General features: G+C 32.2%; 1 protein-coding gene across 1 annotated transcript; it reads right to left on the minus strand.

Annotated features, from left to right (window-relative positions):
- Positions 1 to 22899, minus strand: LOC147071564 (melanization protease 1-like). Its single transcript, XM_085947971.1, has 4 exons — positions 22799 to 22899; positions 3707 to 3873; positions 2804 to 3060; positions 1 to 168 (listed from the first exon to the last, which is right to left on the minus strand). Exons 1-4 carry the CDS (start codon positions 22897 to 22899, stop codon positions 1 to 3), a joined length of 693 nt encoding a protein of 230 aa, XP_085804097.1.
- Between the last annotated feature and the right edge of the window lie 1541 nt (positions 22900 to 24440).

Here is a 24440-nt window from a genome sequence, read left to right on the forward strand (position 1 = left end):
TTAGAATTTAATATCGGGATTAGGCACTTTATCGATGTTATCCAGAATCCAGTTCATGTAGTGTGTGACATTAGTGATCCCCATTAACCCTTCTTGTGTGCAGAATAGTTTCTCTGCAAACTGGATGCCTACAACAACGAACCTTTCAGTATTTCCAACCTTTTCAGTCTGAAATCAAAATTAATCATTCATTATGTATAACAATAATTCACTCTACATCTTCATGATATTTCACAGTGCTGAAAAGTGACTTTTGGAAGTACTATAGGTAGTGACATCACTAAACGGTCTCACCCCAGTAGTATATTATTATTATCCATACAAGAAATTTCCAAATAGTCTTAGATCAGTTTCTGTCTGTCTCTTAGGCCATCCACTCACGTGAATACTTAAAAAAGACGACACTGAAACTCCAGAATCTAACTATTGTATTTCAATGGCGGCTCGCTGATGGGACAACTGGAATCTCTCAGTTTCAAAACGTCCGCGACCGAAACCGAAGAGACGCGACATGTTAGTCGCTCAGTTTCCAGTCACCCATAAAAAATGGTACCAATATCAGTAGATTCGATGAAAAATCATATTTTCTTATCAAAATTGGTAGCACTGAACTGAACTAAACAAGCAATAACAGGTCAAGATGTCAAAAGTTAAAGATAGGCGAACCGATTTTGAATTTAAAATATGTGGCAGATGTTGAGAAATACTACTGCCTATATAATTACAGGCTGCCAGAATATTCCCGTTAAGATATTACGGAAAAAAACTAAGAATGAAGAAGGAAAGACAATTTGTTTGACCGATGAGGTTATGAAATTATTAGGTTTTAGTAGCGCCGTGTGCGAAGCATTAGTCACTGGCCAGTTTATGAGTTCCATCACCAACCAGTTCGTCAGATTTTAGTTTCTGCGTGAGCGGATGGCCTTAGAAATATATCCATCGATGGCTAATTAACAGTAGTTTTAAGTTATTATTATTATAAAAACTCTTTTTTTTCATCGTTCGTGTCATCTTAGCATGTAGGTAAGATGGATCTCTAAATTCTCGTATTTTTTGTATTGTCCTAGTTGTACCTAAGTCGTGATTAAGAGTTAATTGATTTTTATACAATAAATTTTAGGTAAAATACCATAACTACTTTAGTTACTTATTATATTTAGCTCCACCATTTTAAAAATTAAAATTAACCATATAGTAAGGGACATTTATACATTTACTTAACAAAACAATAATAAATAAAATCATATAATCTAAACATAGCATATTATGATGTTAAATTGTCAAAAATTATGCTAGCAGTACCTACAAATCAAACAAAAGAATACCAACTTCCAATTGACATCAACGTTTGCAAACTCTCCGGGGTAAAAATCCAAACACACAAAAGATTTATTCTTCCATAATTTTGTACGTATAACATATTTTTACGATGTTATAGTAATTATTAGAAATATTGTATCAAAGATGCCATATAAGTGATACGTGTTAACAACTGGATGAGGAGAGACCAAAACTAAGTAGATTAAGGAAATAAATTGTCAGCCAAAGTCCACCTCGAGTCCATTCAGCGCTGAGGTGCAGGGTGTATGTCACGCAATAATTGAGGGCAATAATGGTAAAACAAGTGAGATTTCAAATAATTCATCTTGACGAAGTCTATCCGTTAGAGTATACCAGGGCTAGCGAACCTTTTTATGTACGCGTGCCAAAATTTCCCAAATATTATTTTTCAACTCTTTGACGTGCTGAGCATTTTGTCATGAGGAAAAATAGTTTTTAAGCATTATATTTAAAAAAATTATGATATTCTAGATACCACTCACAAAACATAGCAGACATATAGCTTTATCACATTTTTCAATTACGCCATAGGTACATTTCGATCCACGAATTTTGAAACTGTCTACCACAATTACTACTACTAGCTTTACCAAGTTTTAGTTTCTTATTTGGTGTACTTAGTACTTTTTTGTGGGTATAAATGACATTGTTTGTTAATGAAGTAATTATTTTGGTTCTTATCGCACAAATTGACACGAGAATTGCTCCGATCAGACAAGGCATTCTCTCAATAAGCATTGCGCAGCATCCCCCGCCGCCTGATGAGGATAGTGTGGTAATAGTATATGTGACGCATAAAGTCTAAGGACAGACCTATGCAATTATATATTTAAAATAAACGTAATGCTTATTCTTGAAGAGCGTTTGCTTGCTGTTTTTATACAATGCGATCTGTCATTTATTATTATTACTTATAGATATTTTTTTCTCTTCAAACGCGTGCCATGCTAAATCATCTTGCGTGCCACCAGTGGCACGCATGCCATAGGTTCACCACCCCTAGTGTATACCTAATATAAAAGAGTACTTGAAATCTACTAAGGATTAGCTGCACAGAAGAATAGAATTTCTGAAATTATCAGCATATGTCAGAATCAAAGAAAAGGTTTCTTCACGAAAGAACTAACTTTAAAGAATACAAAAAGGTACCACTCACTACTGCAGAATGTACTATTAGAATGAATAGAAAATAAAAAGAAAACTACTCACACTGACAGCTATGTAATACAACCATTAAGGTCAGTTGTTCGATGTACAAAACAAATCAAAATTAAATCAATCATCAAAAATGTAATCGTTTTATACCCAAACCGACTCTTAACTATTGTAGTTCTACGACAAACCCCAACGGCTGTATTTTTCTGTAATTTTAATTCCTGTTAATTAATATAATCAGCTAGTTTATCTGCCAAATAAAATAAATACAACATTGAAAAGAGATGTCTAGTTATGTCACAGTTACCATCATGAGTGGACCTCCTTGCATTCCTCGGCATTCGTCGTTTTTTTGTACTCCACTCGTGCACATCTGTCCTGTTCGCCATCCGTCGTCCATTCCATTGCATAGCTCTTTTGGCCGTATGCGAAGGTTACTAGTATGCAAATGAGAATTACTCATTTCTCTTGATAACCATGAGTAATAGGTCCAACCAGCAATTTTTCCAACTAGCTCGGATTGAATTTTTTTGCACCAGGGTAAACAGATGGGTCGCACCCAGTCTGAATAAAAAAATCACACTAATTAAAAACACATTTTCATAACATCCATGAAACTGACATAAAATACATAAAATAAGTGCAAGAATATTTGGAGCAAACAATAAAAATCGAGTGAGCCGCGTCGTCTAAACAGCGAAGTCTACGAGGAACACAATATAATTCAAATCGACTGAAATGGGCTGGTTATGTTCAACGACTGTATCTGGGTCAACTAGTCTAGAAAGCAATGCCATCTGGGCAAAATAGTGTTGAAAGGCCCATTGGTTACATGGCGTGGCGCAGGGTGCACGAGCGATTGAAATCCCAGATTGGAAGATGAATGCGGAGGATAGGCCGGACTGATGAAGAAGACTTGAAAAGGTCAGAGCCCACTTCGTACTGTTGAGCTACCAATGAAGATTATGATATATTAATACGTGCAAGTTCACATCCGTCGCAAATATTCGTGGAGTTTGACTTCGCGATATTTTTCTATGAGCGGCCTGCTGATCACTGATGATAATATATAAAGCGTTTTAAAACGCTCAGTGCAGAAAATAGTTAAGGAAAGTTAAAAGGAAATTCCAGTATCTTTCTAATAATTATATTAATTTCATATTATGATCATGGAATTATACTAATCGGTCAACACCGAAAACAAGCTTACATGATTGTCTAACTGGGCTAGTGAGCTGAATGAGAGCGATGTTGGCATGTTCCTCTGGATGAAGAATTGTTCTTCGCACATTCATCCGTTGTGCTCTATCTTTCCATTCGATCATCAGGTTCTTCCAGCTAGTCCTCGTGTCATATTCTCCAACTAATACTATTTGCCTGACACCAAACAAAATATTATCACCACGTATTACAAAATATATCTGCTTACATATTCTTTTCCCTTTTATTTCTTGGTAAGACAGGGTAAAGCGCCAATAATATACAATATGATGAAGTATTTTAATTAGTCAATACATATTATTGTAAGCGTGTTATTTTTTTACTTCCACAAGAGTGGAGAGGGTTCTAGTAGAAGTGTTTTTTTGGGCGGAATTAGATGTATTGTACAGTTATCATATTGTGTATATAGCGGACGCAATTATTGACCGTAATGTTTGCTTTTTCACCAGTTTCGAAGAACTACCGCCTGATGACGCCACATGTCCAAAAATTGCACCTTTACTGATCGCGCCTTTACTTTACTGATATTATTTGCAGTATGTGCCTGATTGCTCTGTTTTGTTAAAATATTTGAGTCGCCTATTTCCAAAGTCGACTTTGTCCATTTTGCTTGGTTTAAATTCACGAAAAACGTGTTTTTAATCAAATTTAAATAAATATATTATGCTTGTTTCACAAGTTGTTTTCTAAAATATCATACACAGTTTTTGAAATATTTAAAATTCGTCATGAACAGACTTTTGACACAAATTTTATGGACTGGATGCATTTTGGAAATGTTTTTATGGATAAGGTGAGTTATGGTAATTTGTATATGGAACCTCTACATGAAAAAAATAAATTTCTCTTTTTTGAATCAAATTGAAATAATTAATAATATGCTTGCGAAAAAAACATCGTTTTCTAAAATATCATACACAGTTTTTGAAATATTTAAAGATTTGTCATGGACAAGATGACTTTTGACACACGTTTTATAGACTTGATGCATTTTGGAAATGTTTTTATGGGAAAGGTGAGTTGTGGTAATTTGTGTGTGGAACCTCTACTCATTTTTTTAATCAAATTGACATAATTAATATAATTATGCTTCAAGGCCTGAACAAAAACGATGCATGAGTGCGAGTGAGAAAGTATTCGGCACCCTTATAATCTCTGCGACACGTGCTAGAGTAAGATAAAAGGTCTACATATTTTTGAGTCAGTTTCCAAAAGTATCGCTGGCAAATCGTGGTGAATCGCTTCACGTAGCATTGATAATCTGCGAGTTCGTGTTGCTAAATTTGCTATTTTTTGTGTTAAACATAAAGTCAGTGGTATATATTTTTAGTTAATTAAGTAGGAAAGGTGGTTCTACGTGTTGTATTAAAATATGGTAGCCGTACTGATAAGTAAGAAGATGGTATTACGTTTCAAAGGTAAGTTGATACATGTTCGTGACAATTTATTTGTATATTATTTATTATTTTAATATCAGTGACCTAGTGTTTTCTTAAAATAACTTAAATTATGGATATCTTTACCTAATGGTTGCATTTTGACCGCTTAAAAATACTATATAACGTAAAAAAAATAGAAAATTATATTTTAATTCTGAGCGTCTAGTGCTAGCACTTTGGGCGAGCACTAGCGAAATGGTCTATGGTCTCGAACATTTGTAGGCGAATGCGTTCTTTCGCCCACAAACCAAACGCACGGCACGTAGCTTCATTTAGCAATGCAACGGGTGGCGTCTAGATGTATCTATTATAGTCTATGCGAAAAACACATCGTTTTCTAAAATATCACACGCAGTTTTTGAAATATTTAAAGATTATTCATGGACATGATGACTTTTGACACAGTTTTATGTACAAGACGCGTTTTGAAGTTGGACGCTGTTTTTCAACCGTTATACTGGCTGCAAAAGACAACTATTGGAAATGTTTATAGAATATGTATTTGCTCCTGTGAAGAAGCAATATAACTGCATATTCAGTTCATTTTTGGTCAAAATTTTTGAAAAAGGTAAACTAGGGATTGCAATACCGGTATTTCAAAAACGGTATCACAGTATTTTTCGATACCGAAATACCGGTTTTAAAAATCAGACAATACCGATGTATTTGGTTTTGAAATTGGTAAAAATAATAATTATGTATTAATTAACATAAACGGTTTATATAACAGGACTGTATTTTTTTGTCGGGTTACGCAGTCTGGCTTACATTTGGTTGCTCTTTGACGTCCTTGACCAGCAACGATACGTGCAGATTTTTGAAATACATTTTTGCATTATAGGTAGGTACCTACTTCCCTTATTTAAACCTTATTCAAATATTATGTTCGCCAGTCGCTCACGAGTGTCAGGTATATTTTAAGATGAATCTGAAATCGCGGCTAAATACTGTCCGTTGGTTTTTTCTAAAAAAAGCAAAATTGTATTTGGTTTTACTTCTTACGGAATAAAGGTAAAGACATTTCTATGTATAAATATGCAACAAACTAATAAAATAATAGATGGAATTACCAGTGACATACACATCTAAGAACACTTCATAATATAAATTTATTGAAAGACCATTCGAAGAAAAAATTGCCAATGGTTCAACTACTAGGTATTTGTAAACATCAGCATCTCTACCAAATTACAGTAGCGAAGGGTGGAGGTAGACTGTTAAGATCCGACATACATAGTGCACACTAAACATTGTCAGTCATACTTATTCGTTTTCACTGAACTAAGAATACAATTTGCAGCTGGTGCTGGTTAATTTTTAAAATTCATTTAAACCCTGCCTAACCGAACCATAGTAGTTTAAGCACTCGTATGCTGTGGGCAATCCCACAAAAATATTTCACACTTTTACAGTCATATTTTTTTTTCGTTGAATTGATAATACATATTACAGGTGGTGTCAGTTAGTTTTTTTCTTAAATCATTAAGCCCTGCCTAAATCAAACCGCAATATATAAAAACTATTCTTCTATAATTTTATGAATGATGATGTATAAAATGTTAATGGAATAATTTTAGGTATTTTATAGATATTTTTGCCTATTATCTATTATGGCTTGGTTTACGTAGGCGTACGGTTTAATTGAATTTTAAAAATTAACCAAAACTATCTGAAAATTGTAGGCGGTTCAATGATAACAAATATGTATGACTAACAAAGTTTAGTTTGCACTATTTATGTCGGATCTTAACAGCCTACTTCCAACCTTTCACCACTGTTATATTATTATTATACCTTCACAATTTTTAACGGTTTACATATATGTATAAATACTTAATTTTCCTATATATATTTTTGCTATAAAATATTAATATTTTAAAGAGATTTTTATATCTATTTTATTTGTTTGAATTTGAATTGAATACCGGTATTAATACCGGTATTCAATTGGAAATACCGAAATACCGGTATTAGTATTTTCATTCGGTATTGCAATCCTTAAATTTAAAGCACAGCTCTATGAAGGGAAAATCGTTGGACAAATCTAGTCATCCAATGATATCCAAGAGGCACAATATGTCCGATAGGGAGACTTAGAGGCCGATGGATAGATGAAACGATTAAGTTCTGCCTACGCGGCAACGCAATTCACAGAACCGAGAGAATCAGCTTGAAGAGACCTTCATCCATCAGTGGATAAATTCAAGCTGATGATGATACATTAAAAATAAAAAATAAATGTTAGTTGATTTAAAACTTACAATAAAAAACGTAATTAAATATAATTCGTTGACCACCTGATTTATTGCACCTTATATATATATGATATATTAGCACCTACTATATTTTATGGTTATTTTTATTATTCAAGTGTAGTTTAATACGTTATTTCAAAGATCAATATTAATTTAAAAAATCCAATAATTTACAGAATATGTAGGTAATAAATTATTTTTAATTAATTTATAAACATCGATTTTTCAAAAATGATATTTTTCAATATGTACCTACCTAAATTAACAATCTTTTTTTATTTAAATTGAATCTAAGCCACCAATATTCAATTACATAAATTTGAACTGAATTAAAAATAATGACAAGATAAAAAGAACTTTTTATATACAACGTTTTTAAATTTAAACGATCAAAACAAATTGTACTTGATAGAAATACTGAATAAATATGGAATACTGAAATGTCATTTTGACATTTCATATTGATTTCCATAGTAACGCACGTATATAGTAATAATTTAGTTGCTAGGACCCCAGACCCCTACCCCCCCAGGTGTTTTACTTTTTACGGATTTCTTCCGAAATAACCTTTCATATAAAATAGAATTAACTGAAAGTTAATTTAATTCTGCTTAAAGATGGCCAAAAGTATTAAAATAATGCATTGTCGTCGTGTTCTGTTAATATATTTTAAGAGTTTCAAATGTCTAGCTAGTCGGGAAGTTAGTTAAAAATCTTGGACAAACAAGAAAAAAATTGTACTGCAAAAGAAAAAATCTGTACTGGACAAACGAGAATACGAGCTAATAAAAACGTTGTAATAAGACACCCAATCGGCCATATAAAAATAATTTCAGTTGTCACAATAGAATATTTTGTTATTCTGTTGTCAAGACGATCAGTTTATCTATTTTCTCCTGTCAGATAAATTCTAAAAACATTACGAATACTTATATTACTTTTTTCCTTCAATATTTTTTACTAGTGTGTCTAATCGATCTTCATTAGGTTAGAGGTAGATTCAATTCTCATTTTCCTAATTGATATACCTTGATTTTATATAAAACATCAAATCAATTTAACACTCACAGTTTTGTATTTTCAACGCAATCTTTGGAAGTTAGCACATATTCTTCGGTTATCAAAACTCCCCCACACATTGAAAACAATGGTTCTGAAATCATATTTAAATGTAACAATAATTTATGTGTAGTAGGTATATATATAAAAAAAAACATTTACAAAAATACTATCCAACCACTACAAAACTGTGCTAGATGAGAACGAACCGAAAGAGCAAGCCGAATGCAGACAAGACTACGGCACAATGGAATACGTACAAGTTTTTAAGGAATGTTTTTAACTATTTCTCAGTTTCATCAATAAAATTCTCAGTTATTATTAATCCTTATATTCTTATTATTTAAGGATAAACATTCCCTTCTACTATTTCCATTTTATGTCTTTAAAATTTTCCACGGTCTGGGAACACTGCACTGATTTTTTTTAATAGGGTGCATAATAGAACGGATAGGATGTGAAAACTCGGAATGGGCGGGAGGGGACGCCATTATTTGCGTACCAATATTAGACTCCAGCGCTCTTGATATAGAATTATTTATTTATTTAGAAAAGAGTATTATGACATTACAGCGATTGGCCAATGCGCCAAAAAATACAAAATTATAAAAATGTTTTAATTACAAATAACAACTAATATAACAAGAAAGTAGAAACGACAGCATATTGTGTATATGTAAATTTTAAAGAAACATGATGTATATCTACAATTATAAATTTAACCTATTTAACACGTCCACAAACATTATTATATACCTAGTTAATAAAAAATAAATCAACCTTTATGGTGCACATCAAATAAGTTAATCGCACGATACACAGCATCATGAAACATAACATCTGTCTTGCGACGAGGTATCTTGAAGAAGAAGTAATAATAGTATTTAATGTACTATGCCATTTAAGGACCCACATGCTCAGCGTAGGTCAAAATGGAGCTTTTATGGTATTTTCAGAGCATAACTCTAGACATTCCTTAAGCGTTGTAGATAATCTATTTATATATTTTTGAAACTTAATTATCCTTTATATTTATTTTAAATATTTGATGACTGCATAAAGTATTTTTATTACATAAAATAATAGTATTCATTTAAACCTCTCGCTCTAATGTTTTAGAATATAGTCATATTTCAGTACATCCATGTGCAGTGGTATTAAGATTTTTTGGATTTATTAATTTTTAAACGCATTTACAAAACCATCAGTAAAATTAATGTTAACATTATATAGTGACATATTTACGATAAAAAATTATATTTTATAATCTTTGTGATCCCAAATTTGACAAGAATTAGGCATTCTGTTATTCAAAAAATGGGCACGATTACACAATTGAAGATAATTCTAAAGATACCGATTATAAACTATGTCTTTGACGATTCAAATGTGATAAATATCCTACGAATAATGATTGCTTTATAATAATTATTGACCTACTGAGTAAACAAAACAAACTTTTAATAATAACTGATTTTTAGACCACAGTATGTATTACACTACCATCTGACGTAGGTACAACTAATAAATGTTGTCAAAATCGTGATTGGCGGCTATTTTAAATCGTGTGTTGCACTTACTTACCCCTGTTGCAACTAACCCTATCTTCCCCTACAGATTTTGAAGAAAATATTTGCCAATATTTCAAATATTAGTAGATTACGTATTGATTATGAAGTGGTTGTAGGTATAAATGAAATATTTTGTATATGTACCCTCCCTTTACTACATTACTGGTAAACCTTACTAATAATGGTTTAATTAATATCCATACGCACCTGAATATAGAAGTTTAACAAGCCAAGGAAATTTGGCGAGACTATTATCACTTGGTCGGTAATTCTTGACGCGTCGACCACAATCACGAGGGATACCATATGTCTCCATGGGATAATGGACAAGGTTAGTAGCAGTCTGGACTCCTTAAAAAAGATAATGGCAGCAATAAATACATAAAATTGAAATCAAGAGAGTCCACTGAAGTCGGCGTGGCGAGGTGTGAAATATCTAAAAGGAGGCCGTATTTTTTATATTTCCGGGAACATTAGGAACCGATCACGAAGAATCAATTATTATCAAAGGTATCACATTGATAGGGCTATTAAGAAGAAGTACAAGAGAACCGCATGAGTAGAGTTGGGAGTGGGTTGGAATTCTCGAGAAATTTTCGAGATTTTCCATCCCGAATCTCGAGAATCTAAATTTTTAATATTTCGGGATTTCTTATCAATATTAATTGAAAAACAATTTTTTGGAATTGAAATGAATTGACGAAATTTGAGTTCGAGTGTGTGCGATCATGTGATTTTAGTACAACACAGTCAAGCCAATGTCGACTCTCAAAAAAGGGCGCAATTTTTCATCATCAGGGAATTTCGTATCTCAAAAGCGTTATCGATTATCAGACGTAGCCATTGACAGTCTGGGTTTTTTGTAATACTTTTTAATAAATAATGTTTTGAATTATTTTTGTTTTCCTACTTCTATTTGTTTGTCTTCTTACTTAAATAAAAACAATCATATTTTTTGGAAATTGTCTGCTTTTACACTGATTTTAGGATTTTTTACAGGTTTTCTTTTTAAATCTTCTCGATATCTCGAGAATTTTCGAGAATTCTTTTCTGGATATCCCGTATCTCGAGAATTAAAATTTTATCATTTCGGGAAATCCCGATCTCGAGATTGAAATTTTCTCGGGAAATACCCAACTCTACGTATGAGTACCTCTTTGGCTACTTAACCAAATATATGAACCGCCCTCACGCCCTTTTTGCATAGCTTTACCGTATTAGATCATATTGTATTTAGGTTGAGTGATCTTACCACTCGAAAAAAATGACTAGCGCGACGCCGTTGTCCCGCCGTCTCGTGTGGACTTTGTGCTTATAGGCTTCAACAGGCACAGAGGCGTCGTAATTGCGGGACTTTAAATAATAACTAATATTTATTATATCTTACCTATTCCCCATATACCGCAAGAAATAGCCAACACCGATATAATTGCCACCATTTTAACCTTAAATAATTAAGTTGCTTTAATTTAAAACAGATTACTTAAATTTATTTTGTTTTCAGTACTTTAACGTTGTATGATTAAATATTCATTTACACTAGTCGCTATTGAATTATATAAATTAAAACAGAATATTAAGCTTAAAATATTGTTAATCCGTGTGGTTAACATAACTTTATATTAGTTATACACATTAAACATGCCGTCAATTTATTTTAAAATACATAATATTATATAATTGAACAGAATAATGGTTTAACACGACGTGCCAAATTGATAAAGTCGTTAAAATAATTCGATGCGGTTATAAAATAATTATACTATGCATTTGTAGACCATTCTAAAAGCATCTGCTAATAAATCCATATTAATTTATAAATTTAACAGGCAAAACTGAAAGTTTTTTTTACAAATTATTTTAATTAACTATTTCTTTTATTCAATGAATAATTATTCACAAGTTTTAAGAATGTACCATTCTAAATATTATTGAACATCATAATTCTGAAAACACTCATGAGAAAATATAGCTAATAGAAAAATCTTTTTCGAAAAAAGTCAGACACCCGGCAGGATCGAAAAATCGATCTCAAAAACTGCTTCAAAGTAGCTACTAACTATTTAAAAAAAAAACTATAACCAACGTAATAATGCATTAAGAAATGGAATTCGAAAATTATGTTAATTAATTTTTTGATAGTCATTTCTCACACAATTTTGATTTACATACCTACTGTGTAAATATTTCATTCAATCCCCATTATGTCGAGGAAGTAAAATGACCACAGTCTTTGAAAAACTGAAAAATCGACCCTGGTTTACTTGGTCATCTGTGAAATAACCACAGTTAGGTGCTGGTAGAGTTCTTAGGTGCAAAAAGAAACAAGCATTGCTCCGAAATCCTTTTTCTGCACTTAAAATTACTTAATACAAATTATAAATATATTTTGTTTTTGTTGTAATAGCAAAATGTGACAATCAATTAATACGTTTGACGGGTTGTCAACTATGCAGAACATTAAATCTTGCTACATGGTTTTCTCCCTAACAGTCAAACGTAATCAAAAGAAATGAACTGATATTACTTACTATGTGACAAACAAAAACAACTAAGTAATATTCATTTCACTAAAATGAAATGAATCCATGATATTAAACTACGAGTATTTTTACAAGTCGAGTGAAAACTTTGCTACTGATGACAAAATAAATAATATCATAATAATACACACTTTATAAAGTAGCTTTACAAGCCAAAGAAATTTTCCAATGCTTTCTTTGTTATCTATAATATAGAATAGTGGAACGTATTCCGCAGTTGTCAATGAGCTCGAAGTGGGTTGCATACCAAGCCTTATTAGGACTGCTTGACTTTCCACCTGAAACAACTTAAAAAATACATAATAATATGGTACCTAATTTCATCTCTCGTGAAGTGAGAGAGAGAGAGAGAGGATTCTTCCTCTTCTCGCTCAGTTTGCCGGTTCCTGGTCATCGTCTGATATTGGGACTTGGGAGTGAACAAATAAACACCTCGGAATGGTCGAGATCGGCGATTTATATTTGATTTATACTTTTTACAGCTACATTTTTTTACAATTTTTCTAATTTTTGGGGAGGACGACTTTGACACTATTGTTTACAGTTTGGATATCTAGAAGTAAGTCTGTTACGGTTTGAGTGAACGTCGATTCATCAATCATACAACCTATCATCATCATACATCAACTTCATAATTATATAATCATCAATCATCAAAGTGTGTCGTCCGATTACCAGTGCGTGAGTGCGTGAACACCATACCTGCCCCAGCGCGCGCCAATCCTCTCGACATCAAAGGTCAATGTCTGGCATCCTGTGTAAACCGCCCTCCCCTTGATAGTCAAATATAGCTCCACGTGTACATGAAAATACTTTACAAATAAATGAAACAGTGCTTTTAATGCTTCAGTATTTTCTACTGAAACATGAGTGACTAGCGCCACAGTTCCACCTGTACCTGTCTCGAAAATGGGACTTTTCGAAAAACCGAAGTATTTTTAACGATTCTATTAAAGCCAATATTTCAAATACTAGTAAGTATTTTGGAACAAGTTTCGATACTAAGTATTTTTTATACTGGTAGTAAGTATACTTAGTATTCAAAATCGACCAGTTTTCCCACCTCTAGTGACCGGTATAATGACCAACGGACATTAACCCATGCGTATAAAATATGTATGTGTTGCAAGTATCGTAGCACTAGTGATAAACTGGTGGATAGGACGCTCACCTTGAATTCTCTAGGTTACTCAGTGGCGTGTTTAGTGATGTAAACACACAACGCACTGACAGAAGATTTAAGATCTTACCAATACATCGATACTGTAAAACTGCATTTCACCTCCCTAGCATCTGTGTGCCTGCGTCAAGTTTTGCGTTTTTTTTAACTTACTTTTCGTAGTGGCCTAGAAAGCCTCGAATTAGTTGTTGTGGGAAATATGCTTGGAAAAAAGAGCAGAGGGTGATCGAACTGAAGGAATCTAGAATCCAACACAAAAATACGACAGGGAAAGCACGAGAAGGCTGACGATCACAGTACCAATAATTCCAGCACGATCCACACCCTTTAGGGGCGGGATGTATGGGACGTGGCGATAGGGACAGACCAAGGCAAGTGTTGAGATATGACTGGAATGAGTTAATTATTTCGTTTTATTGATTATTTTTATATATATTTGAAATATTCGTGGCTTTAAGTGGTTCTGATACCAGTGATACCAGAGCAAATATGCCTAATAGATATTTTTGTTTTTTAATATTGCAGCACAGGTTGTCATACCATGTGGCAGGAGTGATGGTGGAAGAGGCTTCAGAATGTGGTTATCATGTCATCATAAATTTTACTAATGGTTTTATAAATGCGTTTAAAAATTAATAAATGTAAAAAATCTTAACACCACTGCACATGCATGTACTGAAATATGACTATATTCTAAAACATTAGAGCGAGAGGTTTAAAAGAATACTATTTTATGTAATAAAAATACTTCATGCAGTCATCAAATGTTTAAAATAAATATAAAGGATAATAAGGCATCAAAATTATATAGATAAATTATCTACAACGTTTAAGGAATGTCCAGGATCATGCTTTAAAAATGCAATAAAAGCTCCATTTTGACCTACGCTGAGCATGTCCCCCATTTTGTATGCCTGAGCAAATCCAAAACAGTAGAGTCACTCCTGTAAATACTATTTAATGTTATAATTACATGACTAGTGGATTTATTCTATACTTATCGACCGCTAAAGTGATAAATATCATCAAACCATGCGTAGGTTTGTATCAAAGTATTTTTTTTTTTAGAATTACACAATGCTTACGGGCCCTTTTAATTAATTTTGTAAATAACGTTTTAATTTGCATTTGAAAAGTAATTAGCAAAAACACAATTTTGTGCGGCCCGTAAGCTATGGGTTAATAACCATGTCCTCCTAGCTTTTTCGTACAAGGTGGTTGTTAGTAATTTTGAACAATCACAAACACCCAGGCTTTGAATAAAACACATAAATATTGTGTGTCATGACCGGGAATCAAACCCAGGAACTCTCGGGTGGAAGGCAAGCGCCTTACGCACTGCACCACGAGAGCCGCCTGTATCAAAGTATTAGCAACAATTACAACAACGTTATTGTAAATATTGCTACAATAAGTGCTAATACTTTGATGCAAACATAGCCTAAGTTTTTATAATATTTATCACTTTATCACTTTAGCGGTCGATAAGTATAGATTAGACCAGGGGGGGGGCAAACTGCGGCCCGCCGGGTATTTTTTTGCGGCCCGCCATCATTAATTGTACTTCTGATTACGAATAACTTTTTTATAATTTTTTAAAAAATATAATTATTATAATAAATATTATCAATATATAGATTAAAATTTGAAGAATTTGTTGTTTCGTAAATGTATTATCTCAGTATGTCTTCCTTGCGTCTCATCTCACACTATGTAACCACGTGACACATTTAAATACTTTTAACTCCGCGTTGTATGAAAAAAAAATATATGCCCATGATATGGTAAAAAGTTTAAATGGATTTCAATTAAAACTCAAGTTATTCCTTCGACAAATATCGAATAACAACGTGGACCACTTTCCAACTTTGAAGTTGCTGAATATACCAGAATATAAATTTGAAGAATATGGTAAAATTATTAAAGCTCTGAATGACGATTTATCACAAAGATTTGGTGAGTTTAGAAAAATTGAGACAAGTTTAGCAATAGTACGCGATCCATTTTCAATAGATGTTGATAGTTTACCGACAGCTACAACTTGAGATTACTGATCTGCAGTATGACACTGATTTAAGAGAATTGCATCGTCGTGAAGAAATCTCAAAATTTTACAATGCCCTTAATTGAGACAAATTCGATCAACTTAAAGATTATGAAAGAAAAATGTTCGTTATTTTTGGATCTACTTATATATGTGAACAAACATTTTCGATCATGAACCTCAATAAAAATTCTTTACGATCAAATATCTCCGATGCCCATTTACAAGCAGTTTTGAGAATATCAACTACAAAATTAACACCTGAATTTTAAAAAAAAGTTAAAAAATGTACAGCAGTTTCATTCTTCTCATTAATTTTTTTGTACTGTTTATTTTTCGTGATAACAAATAGTGTATATTATCTAAAAATGGTATTTTACTTGCGGCCCGCCGCTCATTTTTAATTCTTGAATTTGGCCCTCCATCCAAAAAGTTTGCCCCCTTCTGGATTAGACCCACATACTTACATATTATTCTAACGATAGTCGTAAATGATCGGATAGTAATTAGACGCAAATACCAATACGTTCTAATGGATTTAAATTCAAATTTCACCAAGAACCTTCTGTCGATAGTATTACGTTAATACAGTGGTTTCCAAACTTTATGTTACTACGCCTCGCTTTAAAAAAAATCTAATCTTGGCGCCTCCCCCCCCTCATTTATTTCATTAAATAATACAGAGACATAGACTATAGATACATATAGACGCCACCCGTTGCATTGCTAAATGAAGCTACGTGCCGTGCGTTTGGTTTGTGGGCGAGCAAACGCATTCGCCTATAAATGTTCGAGACCATAGACCATTTCGCTAGTGCTCGCCCAAAGTACTCGTACTAGACGCTCAGAATTAAATTATAATTTTCTGTTTTTTTACGCTATATAGTATTTTTAAGCGGTCAAAATGCAACCAATTAGGTAAATATATCCATAATTTAAGTTATTTCAAAGAAACACTAGGTCACTGATATTAAAATAAATAATAATATACAAATAAATTGTCACAAACATGTATCAACTTACCTATGAAACGTAATACCATCTTCTTGCTTATCAGTACGGCTACCATATTTTAATACAACATGCAGAACCACCTTTCCTACTTAATTAACTAAAAATATTTACCACTGACTTTATGTTTAATACAAAAAATAGCAAATTTAGCAACACGAACAACACGCTACGTGAAGCGATTCAGCACGATTTGCCGGCGATATTTTTGGAAACCAACTTAAAAATATGTAGACCTTTTATCTTACTCTCGCGCGTGTCGCAGAGATTATAAGGGTGCCGAATACTTTCTCACTCGCACTCATGCATCGTTTTTGTTCAGGCCTTGTACAGAGACCTTTTTAAATAGTCAACAATGTACGAATAATACAAAAATGAAAAAAAATATATAAAAATAAACAAAGTTTTACTACTTATATTATACTTATTAAATTTTTAATTAATTTGTGTGGTGCTCTAATGTAGTGTTTCCTAAATTATACACGGGAGTTATCATTTAAGTATTTTAATCATCATATAGATATCACATCAAATTGAAACGTACAACCACATATTATTTACTATTAATAATAATGCATTACCAAACTAACCAAGAACACAGTAAATAGATTTTTGTTTGCTTCAGGCTGGCGTAGAAATCATTTAAAAGTGGAAACATGGCGACCTTATTTTTTTTGTAATTTTGATTTCCAACGCTCCAATTTTTATGAATGAATTAGTGGTCTTTGCATTGATTTATTCACTCATTTTTTTTTTAATTTCAACCAAATAGACAAGTTTAACAACAAAATTATCGTCCCTAAACAAATTTCCCCAAATTTCAATATTATGATTTGACCCTTTTATTTCATTTTTTCACGAGATAGCCAGCGCGCTTCACAATAGTATAGAAGTGAGATATTATGAAATTAGTCCCCATATTTTCAGACAGGTTTGCAAACATCCTTTCATAGGACTGTTTTTATGTAGTTTATAACTAGCAGCCGTTTTATAAACTATGCATTTGCAAACTGCAAACCTGTGGCTACATTAATTGTGTTAAACTGTTCGCGCCTCCCTTTGCACCACTCCGCGCCTCCAAGTTCGGAAATCGCTGCGTTAATACGTTGTATTGCTAGTGTTAAATAGTAAAATTAATTCAATAATAATATTTATAATATTGTTCATCTTGACGGCTACACTGCAGCTTAACGTACCAAATATTTACAACCGATTACGATTTATTTATTGAAAAACAAAATCATTATGTAGCTACATAATAATAACATCAGAATTCATGACATTCATAATCATAACATGACATTCTATTGTAATGCGATAATAGTATTCAAATCGATGTGAGCATAACTATTATAGTCGTAACTTCCAATTATTGTGCATGCCGAAAAATAAAAATTAAATTAGGTATTATAAATTAATATGCAAACGATGTGCGAACGATGTGCGAACGGTTACAGCATTGGTTTATAAATAGCGTGATTGAATTCCAGATCTGAAAAATTGACATATATTTATCATAGAGTATTTGGACGAGAGTATGGACCTAATAGGTTGAGCAAGTGGCTAACATCAATTTCTCGTAAAAACCAAAAACCTGTTATTTATTACAAACCTACTCTGTGAAATCCTATATTATAAAAAATAGATATCGTAAATGTACAAATAATTTAACTGATATATTGTTTTTAGGATCCGTTCATAAAGTGAATTGAAATGTGATAAAGAACATGGCAGAACGTTTTAATAAATAAAATTAATACTGGATTGAAAAATTCTACATCCTATAACAGTTACAGAAGTTCTGAAAACATGGTGGAAAAAGATAAAACGTAGGATATTATTTGTTTTCATAATTTATATTACATTAACTTGTTAATTTTACAATATTACAAATAAACAAAATTGGTTATACAAATAATGTTACATTCTTTAATTACATGTGTCTTAATATAAATTTAAATAAAACTTTGTGATTTCACCGAACCCGGAGTCCTCGGATGAAAAGCCAGAGCCTTTGGCGCATTTGGAGCATTTGGATTATCTTTATCGATCGCTCAAAACTAGAGTACTAAAGCTACTCATCCAATACGGATCAACCTGTATGTCACGCCACGTTCTTTAACCCTTTAGGGTCGATTGATTTTAATATTAATACAAATAATACTTCTTACTTAATATTATTATAATCAGTGAATATTTTCATTGTATTTGAATAGTAGCTAGAAGGAAGGTCACTTACTTATCCAAGATCAGCTGACTAATATACTAGAGGGCGATGATCCGGTCTTTCTGTATTCTAGAGGGGCCATCTGCTGAAGGCAGACAGTTCTGTCGATGTTAATACCGACTCTGTCTATCAACTTAATAAACTTTAATTATTAAAGTTTTAAGTCTTAATTATACTATAGGTACACTGAATAAAACTTTATATCATACTTAATAATGATTATATTTATTGATAAAAATTAAATTGTAAGTAAGGTACTGACACGGCCACAAAATGTAGGCCATCAGCCGACATTTTCTTTTAATAAATCAGTGACGTCACAACTTTTCGATCCGACCTTAAATGTCGATTTTACTTGAAAATACGCGGCCTATCTCTAAACAAAGCTATATTAATTGTGTATTGAGTCCCATAGTACAATCTGAGTGACTTATAGCCCCTCAGAATGAACTACGGATGAATTTTCTTTCAAGGAGACCAAACGGTCTTATAAGGTGAAATGTAAGTAATTGAAATGTATAGGATTAAGGTTAAAAATAGATAATAAATTGTAAACGACTTATGGGATATCATTTGCTAAATATTGTTAATAAATGTCCATTTGTATTTAATCTGATTTTGAATTATATAAAAATAAATTTTATTTTTTTCAAATTTGGTCTCGATCTAATTGCCGATACCAAAGCAAAATAACTTAAATAAATAAATTATGATATCAAATATTGTCGTAATTAAAATCTAATGATTACGTTTTGTAAGTATTAATTATACACGCTCAATTTAAATAATAAATTAATATTTCAAATCGTAATAAAAAGGGTACCAATTTAAGTACCTACTTTTGTAAAAGTTAGATGAAGGAATTTCGAAAATGGAAATTCTGATAATGTAAGTCTAAGGACTCGGTTGCTTTCCTAATTTACAAATAAAAATTGTTCTTTAGATCTGTCAATTAACCCTGTCAGATCAATATTAAATTACCCGAAATAGGTAATTTTCAAACTCAATAAATAAATACTTGTCATAGAAATTTAGACTGAAACTAATGTTATACCTTTAAGTTGAAGTGTTCTATAAATGTAATTAAATAAATTTTAATTGTAATCCCTTCTGGCTGTTTGTAATTAGCCCGCAAAAGTTCTGCATAAAAGAAACGGACAAGTTTAATTTCTACCATTCTCTTTGCGAATACGTAGCCGATCGGTAGTTTTAATGATTCACGCTTCTGTTACGCTCTATTTTTAGCGAAAATATTTTCATTTTTCTTTACCGCTAACCCGATAAACGAATTAATAGATATTTGGACAATCTATGTCAAAAGCACTATAAAGACTTTTACGAATGTTACCAAACTTGTACCACCTATAGGTATTAACTAATTGCTTATTTTTATTCTATTAAACGATCATAATTTTCCGGGAAAGCCGGGAAATGAACGGCTTTTCTGTGATTGGTCCAAGACTTTGGCTCTTGGCTCTGTAGAGGAGGTAGAAAGATCTCCCATTGGACCATTTTTCGAATGACGTCAAAATCTCGGGAAATTCCCTTTTGGAGAGTATAAAGGAACGTGTTTTTCCCATACAAGTCAGTCGCCGATTTTCCAATATTGCCGGGAGGTTGTGCCCGGGAGCGATCTGAATTCGCATAGTTTTTTGAATATTCTTCGATATATTCATTCGCGGATATTACCGACGTGTCATAGCTCTGACGTCATAAGTGGATGACGCGCAGTTCGGTTTGTCAGTTGATAACGTAAACAATACCGCGTCGCGTCATCATTCGCGAGTTTATTCCCGCGATATTATTTTTTTTTTTAAAGAGCATAGCTCCTTAAAGTTTACGGTCGGCGACTCATAGTTATAAGAGTGTAATCGTACATAAATTAAATATAAAATAATTATAATTAATTAACTTTATTTAATAATTAAGTTAAATAAGTTTTTATAAAATAATTATGCAATTATTTGAAATTAAACTAAAGTGTATAATTGTCAATAAATAATTAAAAAAAAAGAAAATAAATTTACTTATCGAGAATAATTTAATAAATAATTTAAACTGAATTACCACAAGGAGTTTTTTTTTTATTTTGAAAATAATCAACGAAACATTTTACGAAAAACATCTGATACTAAGGAAAGTGACAGATAGTCAGCTGTCTTTGACGTTTATGTAAATATTTACGAAAATAAATTCGATTTGAAAGTCAATCGGATAATTAATAGCCTAGACACCAACCTATTACTAGGTGGTGGTTCTAAATAATATAAAGTTAAATAATATTGATTAAGTGTATTCCAAAAGTGTCAATCAAGAACTTTAGTTGATCACCCTCTCCCCGAATAGTACCGAGCTAGCCAAACAAAGGTTCTTAATCGGTCCGAGGGCAGGACTGGTTGAAGATAAAGTACCTTTGAGAATATTCCAGGACTGGGGTATCGTCAGTACCTACCCATAAAATTAAATCATGACAATGACTGACAAACACTTATGAACAATGGCCTTGCATCTCCTTGCAAAGTTTGGGTAAGTTGTTTTTAAGTTTAGGCACGATTTCAGGTTCACGTCAATAAGATGACTTCTCAATTTACTCTTGATAAGGCTCATGCTTGAAAAAGATTGTTCGCATGAATATGTAGAACCGAAAAGGGAAAGAATTCTCAACTGATCATTTGAGTCAGTTTTTTCTATTCCACGTTGTAATATTCTATATAATGGATTATAAAATATGAATAAAATAGGAGAGTGAATGTGTGAATAAAAATATAAATTATAGAAATTGCAAGTTAAAGGTAGAGCATGATTAGATTTAAGCGTGAATAGTAAAATCGGATAATTGAATTATTCAGGGCCATGAGATCGCGCTGACAATTGTATGTGATTAACAGAGAACTAGCATCTATAAAATATGAAAAAAAAGGAATTTAAATAGACTGAGAAAACTATGTATAAAAGAGACTTATGAGTGTGTGATAAAATTGAATTGATAAAAAGGGCGCCAAGTGCTGTCTAAGTGTGTACATAATTAAATACCATGTAAATAAAGAAAACACTAGATTTAGAGATAACAATAGTTGTTTATTATAGGCAAAAAAAAAACATTAAATTTACAAATTAGACAAGTATAACAATTGAAATTAAGGAGACTCGGTGATCTTTATTATGCGAAGACATGCTATTCTACAAAAAACATTATAAATAAAAATAATAGGGTACTCATCTGCTCTGCATCCCTTCAAATTGTAGACACTGAATTTTAGAAATTAATGTTAATAAAAGTTCAATAAAAGTGAAAGAAAACTGATTTTTATGTGTGGCCGGCGTCCCGTACCGGCCGTTCACAAAAAGTAAGTTAAGTTGAAAGATCCATCCAGTTGAGAAGTCAGGGTAAAAGTGAACGAGATCGATAAAGGTGCAACCCTCCTGTCCGCCAAAGTACAAGTAGGTATCAGCAACGGCTGCAGGGTGGGGGTTTGTGTGAAAGAGAATCGATCTTGCTTCCTCTTCTATCGGTGAGAATTTACCTACTCTCAAATTACGTATAGGTACGTATCCACAACGTGACAACACCCCTTTTCCACTCAAGGAAAAAAAAGATTGAACTCCTCCCAGGGTTTCCATTGGCAGTCAGCTGTTCATGGTGTGACTTATCGTGGTTGAATTTGCCCACGGCTCGTCAGCATCTTGACCATTGAAGTTCAGTTGCCTCTGCCAGAGTAGCTAAGTAGTAGACCATCGTGTGATACACTGACCCAAGATCAGTAGTGGAGAGCAGTTCCTCATCTTGCAGACTGGTTTGTTCCAAGGGCTCGTCTTTCTTCGAAAATCCTTGAGCATCGTTTGAGAAAAACATTTAGACGGTTTGTTCACTTTGGATTCTTTTCACTTAAGGAAATTTCGTTCCTTATTTTTTCACTAAAGGAAATTACGTTCCTTGTTTTCACTTTCACTGAATGTTTCTTCAAAGGTAAAATTGTCATTTTCACGTTGAAAAAAAAAATCTTGATGTTGATGATAATGATAGCAAATACCAGAAAGTAAAATTGATCACGAAGTCTCAAAAAGTCTCAGAAAAAATAATAATAAAATTATACAGTAAATATACAAAAATTCAAAAACTTATGCTAAACAATACCAATACAATGTATACATGTTGTTAGTCTGCCAGCATAGCAAATAAAAAAATGGTTTTAAGTTTTCAAATAGAAAACATTTGCAAAAGATGATAAATGATTCGTCAATAATAAAAAGCTTTATGAAGAACAAGCAAAGATAAAATTAAAGCGTAGTAATAAGTTATCAAATAAATGAAAGAAAAAGATACATAAGCAATTTAAAATAGCATCTATCAGTATGTCCATTGAGATATTAAAAAAACTACCAGCAAAAAAAAAACTATTTTTAATTCAGTCTTCAGTTTAATACCGTTACGTGATATCGAGAACAATAATTAATTTATCTTTAAGCTTGCCATAGTTTATGACATTCTCATTTAATCGAGTTGACATAGCTTTTTTAAAAAAAGGAAAATATGTTTACAATTAAGTAAACTGATTTGACAAAATAGCTTACCTTTTAATGGTAATGCTTAGGTAAATACATTACATTAAGTAGACAATGTGATATTTAAAATAATACAAAATCTAGTATTGCACAAGCAACATCATAATAATAATGACTTATACAACATAAAAGTTTAAAGATGTAAAGTATCAAGTTACAATTCTTTGATAATATAAGTAATATTTTACAAAGAGAAATGCATAGATAAGTTTAGATAAAGATAACTCTTGGGAAGTTGATTTAGTGCAAAAAATTGTGTTGGTATAAAAAAAACAGAAAGCGACCAAGTCAATTATTGCGTTAAAGATTAGTTATTAATAACCAGTAGATCCTGCGATAAGCACATAAGGATAACAGGTGGAAAAAATAATAACATAAAAGATTGAAGCAGTACAATGAAATGCATAAAAAGAATACAAGCCACTGCCACAAATAAAATTTCTACTTCCCATGAATTCTTAGTTACTGGAATGGTGTTCACTTCAAGGTTTTCACTCAACGGTTATAATACTATCTCACTGTTTGTAAGCAGTCCGTACATTTATAATTTAAACTAAATACAATTGAAATTTCAGATCAGTATGCAGACTTTTCTGTTTATCCCACGAGGATACTAACCCAGCGTGATAATGCGTGGAAATCTTCTGCGAAACGTTATTTAGAAAAATGATGCACTAAGACACACCCCGTCACAAATCTGCCCACTACAATTTCTCTACATGAATCTACTAAAAAATAATATTAGGCTTATTAGCGTACTAATAATTAAGGACATTACGATTACTGTTGGCAAAAAACAAAATCTAAACAAAAAATTCTAGCTTTAATGTC

Source organism: Rhyacophila brunnea, unplaced genomic scaffold, assembly GCF_057557595.1.
Source record: "Rhyacophila brunnea isolate RB1 unplaced genomic scaffold, BYU_Rbru_1.0 scaffold_20, whole genome shotgun sequence".
NCBI lineage: Eukaryota > Metazoa > Arthropoda > Insecta > Trichoptera > Rhyacophilidae > Rhyacophila > Rhyacophila brunnea.